At 37.2% G+C, this 14,118-nt stretch overlaps 1 protein-coding gene across 2 annotated transcripts in view; it reads left to right on the top strand.

Annotated features, from left to right (window-relative positions):
* The window catches only part of sardh (sarcosine dehydrogenase), a 61,899-nt gene that overhangs the window by 46,386 nt on the left and 1,395 nt on the right, over window positions 1-14,118 (top strand). For both annotated transcript variants that reach the window (XM_082158785.1, XM_082158786.1), the window contains exons 17-20: window positions 2,574-2,667; window positions 5,447-5,609; window positions 7,782-7,950; window positions 9,649-9,784. In XM_082158785.1, the coding sequence (XP_082014911.1) occupies window positions 2,574-2,667; window positions 5,447-5,609; window positions 7,782-7,950; window positions 9,649-9,784 (562 nt within the window). The remainder of the gene's footprint in view (window positions 1-2,573; window positions 2,668-5,446; window positions 5,610-7,781; window positions 7,951-9,648; window positions 9,785-14,118) is intronic.

Genomic DNA, 14,118 nt, shown 5'->3' with positions numbered 1-14,118 from the left:
TCCACAAAAGAAAGAAAGTCATATATAAATAAAAATATATATATAATTTTTAATAATATATATAATTTTTAATGTTTTTTAAAGGGTAACTAAACCCTAAACCAACTTTTTTTAGTTAATGATCTGTAAGAATGGTGCTTTATTAGTGCTGTTCGTTGATTCAAGTAGTTTTTTTGACATTTGTGTTTAAAGTTTTTTAATTTTACAAAATATGGTGTAAAAACGTCTGAGTGCTGCCCTCTTCAGGTTGAACAGTGGCTACTGCAGTTGAATTTTCCTATTGGAAGTTGTGGTACCCTCTGATGTCAGAGGGTACCAGCTAACCACGCCCTTGCCTGCAGAGAGATACATCACAGATGCACGCCCCCTCTCCACTGGGCTCTGCCTACTTTTCCAGCATTTTTCAAATATTGCCAGTGGGTGGAGTCAGGCTCTGACCAGGGGTTTAGTTACCCTTTAAAGAAGTCTCCCCAAGGCTGCAGTTAATAGATCAAAAATACTGTAAAAACAGTAATATTGCGAAATGTTATATTAATTTAAATTAACTGTTTTCTATTTGAATTTGTTAAAAGCTGAATTTTCATCATCTTTACTCCAGTCTTCAGTGTCACATGATCCTTCAGAAATCATTCTAACATGATGATTCGATGCTCAAGAAACATTCATTATTATTATCAATGCTGGAAACCGTTGTGCTGATTTTTTTCAGGATTCTTTGATGAATGTAAAGTTCAAAAGAGCACCATTTATTTAAAATAGAAATATATGTTTGAAAATATAATGTGAGTATACATACTGTACTCAAGAATATATATACAAAAATATATTTAAAACTGTGATATTCTCTAGTGGTTAAATGTTAATTTCTTCATTTTAATGTAACATTTCACTCAAACATAAGAGTAGTACATTTTATGCACGTCAAGATTCTCCGAGCGTTTTGGTTGAGCGCCTCGCTTCATTTCTCATCGTTTGTGCTCTGTGGTGAAAAGTGATTTCATTAAGACTATATCTGATCCTTGCTTAACTGACACTGCTAAAGGAGAGACAGAGTGCCTAATTAGATTGTCTCTCACACACACACACATGCCCACACACACACACACACACACACACACACACACACACACACACACACACACACACACACACACACACACACACACACACACACACACACTGTATAATTAGAGTGGTTGTTGGCCTTTGTGCTTCAGTGAACAGAGAGATGTTTGAGTGGGTGGAGGGAAGGAGACTTAAACACACACACACACACACACACACACACACACACACACACACACACACACACACACACGATGCAGTCCTTTGAATACATGGCAATCCACCTTCATCATCCTCATGCTCTCCCCTGACTGTATTCCTCCTCCTTCACCTTTTTCAAACCTTTTTACCGGTCTTCTCTGCCCACACAGATATAATTTTCTTCTCTTCGTCTGTTGCTGGAATAGAACTGTACTGTGAGATACATGTAATGCATGAAGCCAAACACACACTCTTCTACTTGAGAAAACATTCGTCAGGCCATCCTTCTGCTTTTGTTAACACACATGCTAATGCAAAACAGGCCAAGCTGTTCCTGTCACCCCAAATGATGCAGCGAGAACAAGTCCATCACACACACACACACACACACACACACACACACACTCGCAGGAAAAGAGCAGGTCAGGCGAGGGCCGCGGGTTGAAAATAGAAAGGAACACTGATGGAGAGAGTGAAAGGGAGAGAGACTGATGGCTGACCTGATGAAATGGAGACAGTATAAATGGTGACACATAGGGACAATGTAATGCACTCCATAAAGAATATGTAGTAAAAATAATAACCACAACTCTTATGTTAATTTGCTGCGTTTCATATACACTTTTGTATTCAACACTTTTCAACTTTTTAGCCTTTTGTGAAATGTTTTGTTTTTCTCTACAGTAAATGCCGTTTGGTTTTTTATTTAATATATACAATGCAATGACATTTAATACATTTTAAGTCTGGCTTAAGTTCCACTGTATTTATTCTGTATTCAATATATTTATTTCACTAATTAATCCGTTTTTTTTATAATGTAAAAAAAAAAAAATAATACTTTAAAATATTATTTTATATTAAATTAAAGTTCTATTATTTTAAACCTAACAAACCTCTTGTGAAATGTTTTGCTTAAAAAAAGTGTGCTTTTCTTTCAAGTAAATGGCCATATAATTATCATTATATATATATATATATATATATATATATATATATATATATGTGTGTGTGTGTGTGTGTATATATATATACACTGTGTTTATTCTACTTTCATTCATAATATTCCGAGTGTACATAAAATTTAATTCATTTTAAAATTAAATAAACATAAAAAAATAAATTAAAAAAAACTATTCAATAATTATGAAAGTGAGAGAGTGGTAGAATGTTGGTTATCACAAAAATGCCTCTCGTGACCTTTCTTCTTGTTCATTTCACTAACTTCAAACTTGATAGTGATTTCTGAAGTATTGCTTTTGTTGGTATGGTTGTATGACTGTGACGTGTGATCTGTGTGTTGACAGTCGTGAGCTTCTGCAGGAAGTGTTGGACTCCGACCTCAGTAATGATGCTTTTCCCTTCTCCACACACAAGATAGTGAACGCCGCTGGACACAAGGTAACGCTCCCTCCTTCTCCCTGTCCTCCATCGTTGTGCAGTTCCAGCTCAGTCACACACATTTGCTCCTGCTTTAATTAGTGGTTCTTGCACATTCATTTAATCAATTATAATGGAAAAAATAACGTGTTATAATGATTTAATGCATTTACTGTACATGCCCCACCCCAGACCTACATTGGTCCTCTTATATATCACACAACTCACTGCGTGATGTCTCTCACTCTCATGTCGTTTCAAACCTGTATGACTTCCTTTCTATTGCGGAACATAAAAGAAGACATTTTGAAGAACGTTGGCAACCAAACTGTTTTGGTTACCATTGACTTTTATTGAATGAACAAAAAATACTGAGACATTTCTCAGATTATCTTCTTTTAAGGTCCTCAGAAGAAAGTAAGTCAAACAGGTTTGAAACGACATGAGGGTGAGTAAATGATGACAGAATTTAATTTTTGGGTGAACTATCCCTTTAATATCCATTTAAGTATAATATCCAAAAAAACGTTATGCATGTGTACGTGTGTTTGTGTTTCTGACCGATGGTCTACTTCCGCTCTTGTGATTCGAATATAGACACACAACTCTATTGGCTGATGTCATGCACTTTTATCTCTGCTCACCCAATCACACTCTTTCTCCCACTCACCTCAGAACATGGTCATGCATAACAATACAGTAGCCAAATAGTTTATACTTTATAGTTTATGTAGTTTATTACACATTTATTTATGCATACATTAGACGTTACATTAGATTTATTTCCTTCATAACCAAAGGCTTACAGCAGGGGCCCCGACTCAAATAACCTGGGGGCCCCTGGCCAGGTGCTGTCCTCCATCAGCGGCCCGTTGAACAGAGCAACAGATACATCCATGAGTGCAACCTAAGCTAGGAGAGGCTTCAGTGAACACAAAATCAAACAAGAATCAGTCGTTCATTTAAAAGATTTGTTCAAAAATACGATCATGCATTTTTACTTATTTTATAATCGCAGATAAATATATCTTTTCTATTATCAAATTGAATCTTGAATAAATATGTTGATAAATGATTGCTTGGGTGATTTAGATTTTTTTTTTTATTCATTTAGAATTTTTTTATTTCTCAAAAGATTATCGCATCTCAAAGATATCGTTAAAATGGTCAGTTGTGCTCCTGAAAATTGTTCATGATTCTTTGATGAATAGAAAGTTCAAAAGAACTAAACTCTCTCAAAGATTGGATGCCATGAACATTGCATACAGCAAATCCATTGGCTAGTTCTTCCTGGAAGGGCTGCTGGGAAAAATACCAACTGTGTTCTTGCCGAACTGATAAAAACCTGTGCAGTTTGACATAAATTGCTTAAAGCCAGCCAATCAGATTGTGACCACCAATTTCTGCCAGCTTTTGGCTGAATATGCATGAGGCGGTCCGTGAACACAGTCTGCATATGGGTTATCTAAGGCTAAAACTAGTGGATTGTGGGTAACAGGGTACCAGTCTAACAGTGTCTTGAATTCGACTCCAGAAATGCTTCACTGTATCTCCCTCAGGTTACAGTTGTGAACGCAGTGCTTGTTCCTGGCTGATAATGGTGTCCTTCACATGATCTCAGGCCGGGCGGGCACAATGAACCGCTTCTCTCTGATCCCTGCAAACACACTCGGTGCGTCTGTTACTGCTGCAGGTTCTGGAGAGCGGCCAGCCTATTATCTAAGTGACTGTTTAGCGCTGTTGATACTGTATCCTGATCCCTGGTTGGGTGTTAATGTGTGTTCGGTATTCAGCCCAGTTTCATGAACAGTTGAGCTTTCTGGAGGGTGAAGTCAGTCGAGGCTGGACAGATACGCCAGAAGAACATGAGCTCACCTCATACTGTATGTCACATGTGTATACCATGAAAATCATTTTACCTGGAATTACGACACTAAAATTAGCTTTAAATTACACTAACGTTCAAAAATTTGGGGTCTGTACAATTTTGTTTTGAAATAAATATTTGTATTCAGCAATGGCACATTGAATTGAGCAGATATTTACATTGTTACAAAAGATTTTTAATTTCAAATGCTGTTCTTTTGAACTTTCTATTCATCAAAGAATCCTGACAAAATGTCACCACAAAAATATCAAGCTTATCAAAATTGTTTTCAACATTGATAATAATGAGAAATGTTTTTTGAGCATCAAATCATCATTTTAGAATGATTTGTGAAGGATCATGTGACTCTGAAGACTGGAGTAATGATGCTGAAAATTCAGCTTTGATCACAGGAATAAATTACAGTTTAAAATATATATCGATCGAAAATATTGTAATATTGTATTGTAATATTTTTTACTGTATTGTTGTTGTATTTTTGATCAAATAAAAGCAGCCTTGGTGAGCAGAAGAGAAAATTTGTTCGTAATGAAAATTTTAACATGACATTTTATTATGCTTGAATAATAATATGATACTATTATACTTCAGATATATTATGCTTACACTGTTTTCTAGTTTTGTTTCATTTTAGTCTCATTTGCCTTGGTTTTAACACCCTTTATCACTTATGTTTTTGATAATGACCACCTGACACGTACCTTATCCCGCTTATTGCATGACTGCTTAGAAAATAAAAAATTAATGGACATTAAATATTTGAGTTGAAATTATTTTATCTTAGATTTGCTCAAAGCTTCCTCTAAGAAAACGAGTCCATTCCTTATACATAAAAATAGACTCAATATCCAGGAATCTCATCATTACGTATTATAACGTTGCATTTTTTTCATCGTGTGTGTGTGTGTGTAGGTGAGGGCCATGCGTCTGTCGTTCGTGGGTGAGATGGGCTGGGAGCTTCATATCCCGAAAGAGTCCTGTCTGCCCGTCTACCACTCCATCATGGCCGCCGGTGCCAAATACGGCATCTGTAACGCTGGATACAGGGCCATTGACTCCCTGAGCATTGAGAAAGGTATGCTGTAGTGTCATTACTATTAATATCACTGTATTTGGTATCACTATCAATATTCTTTTGACTTGGGCCAGTAAGCAAATGCCTAGCAACCATCCAAAGCACAATCACTTACTGTACATTTTCTTCTAAAAATCTAGTTCAGTGGTAAAAGATGTTTTCACAATCCCTCATGCATTATGAGATGTGTTTCTCCAGGTGACGTTGTAAAACTTTGCTTTTAGTGTGTCAAGATTGATTTACTCTGGGATTCTGTTGATGAATATTGTTTGAGCCACTAAGAGTTTCACTCAACAGATCTCGATTGATCGTTTAGAGTTCTGTAGATGCATTTTTGATTCACACTGCAAGCATAAAACATCATTGTATAGCTCTCCAATAGAGCCACATATATAATTCATTCTTAGTGCTGCTTTCAATACAGCTTTAAACTGAACCGCAGCAGTTCTCCTGAACCAGCAACAGTAAAAGCACTGGTCATAGTAGTTCTGTAGGTTGGTAGGTGTCCCTTATGCATTTAGCTCTACCCGGAATTAAAGGGAAAAGTAGACAGCTGGACACAATAAAAACTCATTACTGGAGCTGTACACTTCAGCACTTCCACTGCACTCTTGAGACTCAACTCAGCTTCACTGTTTGTTCACTATGTAGGTCATATCTACTAGACTGTGTATTTATACTCTACCTGAGTTCATGACGAAGTATGATGAAGAAATAAGTCCATCTCTGTTTATGTGAAAGCATCAGTGTGCTAGTAATAATGGATAGGGGTTTTAATGTTTTTTTTTTATTTAGTTCAATGACGTGATGCTCTTTAGAGCTATTAATAATTAATATCGATTAATATCTAAAAATGCAATTCATACAGACAATGGCTTGAATGCACTTTTTATGATGAACATGTTTTCAAATTCTGAATAAATTTTTATTTTTTTTATATATATATATATATATATACACACACACACACACACACACACACACACACACACACATATATATATATATATATATATACATATGCATACATACAATTTTATAAAAATATTTTATTATTTCATAATAAGAAAAAGATTTGTTGGAAAATATTGATATAAAAAAAATATCCAAAGAATAAGTTATTATTTTATAGCCTACATTATCGTTCAAAGGTTTGGGGTCGGTAAGATTTAAAAAAAATATTTAAAATAGTATTACTGTGCATTATTATTATTACAATTTAAAATAACTGTTTTCTATTGTAATATATGATCAAATGTAATTTATTCCTGTGATCAAAGCTGTATTTTCAGCATCATCACTCCATTCTTCAGTGTCACATGATCCTTCACAAATCATTCTAAAATGATGATTTGATGCTCAAGAAACATTTATTATTATTATCAATGTTGAAAATCAAATAAATGTCATCAATGTTTTTCTTTTTTGTGTAAACTGTGATGCATTATTGGATTTATTGGATGCATTTATTTGAAATAGAAATCTTTTTTGTCACCTTGATCAATTTAAAGCGTCTTTGCTGAATAAAAGTATTCATTTCTTAAAGGAGAACTCCGGTCAATTTTAACATTGAGCTAATTTTTTTTGTAAATTTGGAGTGCTGTCAGTACAGAGAACAACGACAAAAATCGGTGTTGCCTACACCGTGTTATCCTCTTTTTAAAATTTGCTCCATGTTGACTTAAATGGGGCCAGTTTTAAACCTGCTTTTAGCCTCTTAACATCCTTGATGTGTCATTACAAGTGCACAGGTCATGTGAGTGATTCCTTCAGAGTGAACGCGGTGAATCTGACTGCAGTAGATGTCAAAGATATGAATAAAAATGAAGTTAATTCGGCCAGCGCTCATACCTGTATTTATTTCCTGTTTTCGGTCGAAGTCCACAGTAGTCGACTGTCGATTTTGTCATTGTTCTCTGTACTGACAGCACTCCAAATTTACAAAAAAATTAGCTCAATGTTAAAATTGACCGGAGTTCTCCTTTAAAAATCAACAACAACAAAAATAGTACTGACCCCACACTTTTGAGCGGTAGTGTACATAACTTTTTTGTTCATTTTTATAATATAATATGAAACCAACATGAATACAAAAAAGATTTCATTTTCTAAGAACATAAGAATCGTTTTATTATTATTGAAATGATTGAATGAACTGTCTGTCTCTATCAGGTTACAGGCATTGGCATGCAGATCTGCGTCCTGATGACACTCCACTGGAGGCGGGACTTGCATTCACCTGTAAGATGAAGACCTCCATTCCCTTCCTGGGTCGGAAGGCGTTGGAGGCCCAAAAGGCTGAGGGTCTGCGCAGACGAATCGTCTGTTTCACAGTTGATGAGTGAGTGTTGAATATTAACAATCAGCAGTAGGGGGGGTGTCCGTTCATGATGGGGGAGGGGGACGAGAGCCAATCAGCAGGAGGGGGTGTGTCCAATCATGATGGGGGAAAGGGAAAAGAGACAAGGCTTGTTCGACTTGAACCAGCGCTGCACAGACTGATCGGTGAATGACATCAAAGTACCGCGAGAGCGAATAGAAAGTAGATGGCTCCTTATGCTTTTCAATTGCTGTCGCGGTACTTTGATGGCATTCACCGAACGGTCTGTGCAGCGCTGGTTCAAGTCGAACAAGCCTACAATCAGCAGTAGGGGGTGTGTCTGATCATGATGGGGAGGAGGAAGAGAGCCAATCAGCAGGAGGAGGCATGTCCACTCATGATGGGAAGGAGAGAGTCAGCCAATCAGCAGTAGGGGGTGTGTCCAATAATGATGAGGGAGGGGGAAGAGAGAGCCAATCAGCAGTAGGGGGTGTGCCCAATCATGATGGGGAGGAGAGAGTCAGCCAATCAGCAGGAGGGGGTGTGTCTAATAATAATGATGAGGGAGGGGAAGGGAGCCAGTCAGCAGTAGTGGGCATGTCCACTCATGATGGGGAGGAGAGAGTCAGCCATTCAGCAGTAGGGGGTGTGTCCACTCATGATGGGGGAGGAGAGAGTCAGCCAATCAGCAGTAGGGGGTGTGCCCGATCATGATGGGGAGGAGAGAGTCAGCCAATCAGCAGTAGGGGGTGTGCCCGATCATGATGGGGGAGGAGAGAGTCAGCCAATCAGCAGTAGGGGGTGTGCCCGATCATGATGGGGAGGAGAGAGTCAGCCATTCAGCAGTAGGGGGTGTGTCCACTCATGATGGGGGAGGAGAGAGAGAGCAAGAGGGAGATTCGAAGAAAGAGAAAATGGCTGAGAGAAAAGGTCAGAGGAATATCACTGGAAAAAGAAAGGTTATGATCAGGTAAGAGCTTTAGGACCCGCGTTAATATTAGAATAAAGATATTAAATTAAATTTAATAAGAATTAAATTAGACAAAGAGACATCAACATTGTCAACAAACAGTGTTTCTCAGAAATCACTTACTGCACCTTTAATGCACCTTGACTTTGATCTTTTTTGTGTTAATTGCTCTGTTTTGCTTAAAAACATCACAACAACAGTGAAAATGAAGCATCGATTGAGCAGATGCAGACTCCTGAATGTGATCTTGGGGGTTAAAATTCAAAGCGCAGCAGCAGGCTATTATGCTGGCTATCAGTGTGTTCATAGCCTCGGGTATCTGGCAAGTTTTCTGACATTTATTTACAGACCGTCTGGCTTAAAAGTGAATAATTGCTGTAATGCCGAAATAATGCTATAATGTGTCACCTTACATTTGTCTGATAAGGTTTCTCAAGGAGATTTTGCCCTCCACTCTTCATGATTGTCTGCTTAGAGCTTCATTCTCGCCTGACATGAGCCTTAGTAAATATTTCAGCATTCTAATGTTTTACATATTGCCCAAACAACTTCATCCAACACAGTTTGAAGAAATTGAATGTAGAATTTGAAATCAATCTATGATCATCATAAAACATTTTAGAAGTTAAAATCAAACAGCCAGATCTAAATATGGCCTCTAGGATCTGGCATAAATGCCATGCAGTTTTTCATGTTATTTAGGGATCCTCATTTGATCAGCACTAATGTGTTGTTTGTTTTTCCTGCAGGAAAGTGCCAATGTTTGGTCTGGAAGCTATTTTCCGCAACGGGGTTCCTGTGGGCCACCTGCGGCGCTCCGAATTTGGGTTTGCCATTGACAAGACCATTGGCTATGGTTATATTCGCAACCCAGACGGTGGTGTGGTAAGTTCTGTGCGATGGCTGTCTTTCTAAAACTAGTGAGCTGTTTATCTATTTATCTATATATAGATGTTTATCTGTTTATGGCTGCATAGGAACTCTTCCAAAAAGTTTCTAAAAGTTAGATGCAACATCATCTGTTGTGAAATCTGCATGTTGAAATCTTGCGTCGCAAATGAAATATTTTCGCCCTCGTGAAAGTCATACGAGCATAAGTGTGTTGTGAATCACAAGTGCCGGTCCTCTGTGCTTCTCAACTGTACTTGACGCGCGAGCTTCACAACAATCCTCTCATGAACGCTCGTAGGACAGTAGACCGGAAGCGTTGATTTGTTTTCTAAAAATCTTTATTTGTGTTTATCTGAAGAAAGTTATATACATCAGGGATTTCTTGAGGGAGTTTGAAGGCGTTTAGCACTCGGAGTAAACTTTTCCTGAAAGTTCACTTTGGCAAGCTGTTTCGAAATGAACTCCAAATGAACGAAATTAACTCTGTTTGGGCCTGATTTAGTTTGAAATGACGTCACACCAGTTTGTTCTTCGATTTCGCTTGAAGTATATCAGGGCTTTAACTCCACTGAAATCAAGTGTAAGGTCTTTGCACACTGAGTCTGAAACTGTCATCCGAAATTTCCGCACGTTAAAAAAATAAATACGACCTCACGTTGTCAATCACGTTTAAACACTGCCTCCGAAACTTTCGTCCGTAAAAAAAAATTAATCCGGATCGGGTAAAATTTTCTGCATTTTTCGCATGGATGATGAATACGAAAAAACGCATACAAAAATTTCTGACTCAGTGTGCAAGAGACAAGTCTTGTTTTTTGAAAAATGTATCAATTAAATGAGTTTATGCTAATGGGGTATGAAAAATAAATATAATTCAAAGGGAAAAATAGATTATTTTTCTGACCCTCATTTGCAGATTTTTTTTTCTTATATTAAGCAAAAACTCAATTTTAATCCGTTTTTCAGAAGACTTGACGTCTTATATAATTTTGCTTCTCAAGTAAATGTATCTTGACTGAAGAATGTTTAGATATTTGCGCTGGGAAAACAAGACAAAAATACTGAGAAAGAACATTTTTCTTTTTTGGAGCTAGAGCTACAAAATGTGGGTTTAACGACTGTTTTACTCTCTCAGTCAGATCAGACATCAAAATATGAGAATGGATCATTATCAACATGATATTTTAAGAATAACTGAACATGAGCTTGGGCAAGTACTTTAGTTTAAGAGATAAGTATTAAGACACGTCTTTGACGCATACGCACTCATTTTTCCTTTTCTGCTTTTATGATTCAGGGTGAGTCATGCGAGTTGCTCCTCATATGGGGTCATTTAAAGAGCGATGATTAGATGAAGGGTTGTGTGTGTGTGTGTGTGTGTGTGTCATGCTCTCTGCTGAGCTCATACTGCCATTATTGTCAAGTGCTCATTTGCATTAATCCAGTGTCAAACGATGGACTACGGTGAGTGCTATGACCTAAACCTCATCGTTTGATCACTGCAAATAACACATTAGGTTTTGATGGAAATTCACTGAAAAACATTTTATTATTAAACAACCTTTAACTTAAGAAACCATGAAAAGAAATAAATTAAAATGTTATATATATAATGTAATATTAATTTATTAAATAATGGAGAAAGGCAGGTTTCAATTTTTACATTTAAACTATAAACTACAAAATTAAAATATAAATAATATATTTATTAAACTAGAAACTCAAAAAAAGTTTTATGAATGAAGTCTCAAGGTTCTTCAACCATGAATATAACATTTTATGTAATAAATTCTAATGAAATTAACTTATTTATTCAATATATTTGTGTGTGTGTGTGTGTGATGGTTAATTAAACATTTTAGGTAGAAAATACTTGACAATATAAAGGTTTGAGAGAGCTTTACATAAATTAGTGTGTGTGTGATGGTTTAGAGGGAAGGGAGACCATGTGAGTGTGTGTGTGTGTTGTAATGCTTGGACACACTCTGAAGTCTGTGTTCTACAAGTATGACATGATACAGGGGGATGTGCAGTTAATGCTAACTGACAGACAACTAGATGAGGAGGGACGGATGGGGAGGTAGAACTGAGACATCTCCATTCCACTGCGAGGAAGACGATAACAGACACATCACTGGGCATAATGTCACACAAGTATTATTCATGGAAGAGAGACCTTGAGACTTCATGCATGAGACTTTATGTTGTTTCTAGTTGAAAGTTTCCATGTGACTTTCTTTCTACCGTGGAAGACAAAAAGAGAAACATCTTAAACTTTGGTTTAAACATCTTAAACTATTGTCACACAAAGCTATCATGACCTATCATGACCAAATGGTTTCAAATGTAAAAATAAATCATTTCAAATTTACCCCATAAGCAGTTTTATCAAATCTCATCTCGAGTGTGTGCAAGTGTTTCGTACACTCAACAACGAACAATGCCCTAGTCATAATGTCCCGTTCAAGAACAAATTACTCTAATGAATCTGTTCTTTTTCATCAGTAAGTCTAAAAGATTCACAAAACGGCTTCAAACTTGTTTGTGAGTTGGCAGTTTGAATCCGACTCGGTCAGTGAATCATTCAGAGTCAACTCCTACACTGAACCATCACTGCGTCCAGATATATGCCTACTTCCATACTGTATACAGTATGTAATTTCGCAAAAACTCCTATATATCGCAAAAAATGTTTTTACGCTCGAATGAGGTGATTTTTCAGGCAATTTGAAAAAGGAATATTTTGTAAAACTGCAATGGAAAAAAAAAATTCCGCATTTACAGGTCACCTGGTGTACGTTGTACGTTAAAGTCGATCATACTTTAAAGAAGGTGCATGTTTGGACAGAAAACATAAGACAAAAGTATCACGGGAATACTGGATTCTAAACAACAAAGAAATGGCACAATTTATCAAGAGCTTGAAGCAGGAGGGAGAAACACCTCTTATGTGCCGCTCCCAAGTATAAGGGGCTTTCTTTGCCTTTAAAGCTTGGATAACATGCCTACGTCTCCTTCGATTAAAAATAATGGCTAGTGCGGTGGCTGAGATATACATAAACCTGCCAACAGCCGTCGCCATGATTTTTGGAATGATTTATCGCGAAAGAAAGGGGAAAAAAATTTAGTTGCATAACATCAGACATAGAAAAATGAAAAAATTTTGTTTTTATCAACATTTTGAAAATATCGCAAAAGTTTTGCGCAAATCTGTATTGGAAACCAGGCTAGTGAAGCGACTCAACTGATGTCGTAGGTCACGTGACAGTGACAACATGGTGGAAGTAGTGCGTCCGAATTTCATTCATTCTACTCGCATTCAATTTCATACTATATAGAACATACTTTTTTTAACAGAATCATGGGTAATGTTGTTTTTCACCAATAATTCAGCTGTTAAACATGATTATTTAAAAAATAGGCCTAATTAAAAAGTAATGCAGGCTGATGGCTTTAACAAAAGCATATACCATCAATTAACAGCCTTGTCGCTCACATTAGGAGTGTGTTCAACTTCACGCTTGTAGCTCGGTTCGCTTGGTTCGTTTGGTCCGGACCAAAAAACATTTAGTCCTGGTCCGCTTATCGTTCACATTGGCATTTTAACGCCAAACCAAAAGATACTGAACCTAAAGGCATAGAGATATGTTCACATCCTGATTGATCGGCTTTTATGGCATATTACCTATTTTGAGACAGAACTTGTCGAACACCCAAAACAATGCTGTGTTCTGGGCTAAATGCTCTCGCTGTGTGTGCGTAGCTACATATGATGGTATTTTGAGCAGCCGAGAACTCGTGAAGAGCTTATAAAATGTGTAAAGGAGTCAAAACAGCGTCAGGAATCCCTCCGTCACACACATGAAGATCTGCGGTGAGGAGACGCGGTTCTGACGCCTGAACTGAGATGGGCAACATCACGACTATGACGAGAAAACAACAATATGCTTGAGCTTTCTGTCCTTTTTAGGGTCTCATCCTCCTGGTTCATTTACGTTTCTTTGGTCCGTGATGCGTTCATATTTCATTCTAATTGTAGCAGAGTTTGTTTGGAAGTGGAGCGAGATCTTTTCAGTGTCTCGGTCCTCTTGTTTGGTTCACCAGGGTTCAGATGGCAGCGTTCACACTTACTCAAATGAACCGAACTAACAGAGCAATCGCTCCAGATTTCGCTTTAATCGAACCAAACATGCCAAGTGTGAACACACCCGAGGTCTTCCTAGGTTTATAAGTTATCTTTAAAATCAATTCTGTTATTGAGAAAATGAATGGAGTTTTTCCTTCCAGAACCCGATTATTGCGCTGTATAAACCCGTATAAAACGGCCG

This window comes from Leuciscus leuciscus, assembly GCF_965113295.1.
Source record: "Leuciscus leuciscus genome assembly, chromosome: 24".
NCBI lineage: Eukaryota > Metazoa > Chordata > Actinopteri > Cypriniformes > Leuciscidae > Leuciscus > Leuciscus leuciscus.
Note: the sequence above shows the minus strand (reverse complement) of the source record. Positions and strands in the feature narration are given on the sequence as shown.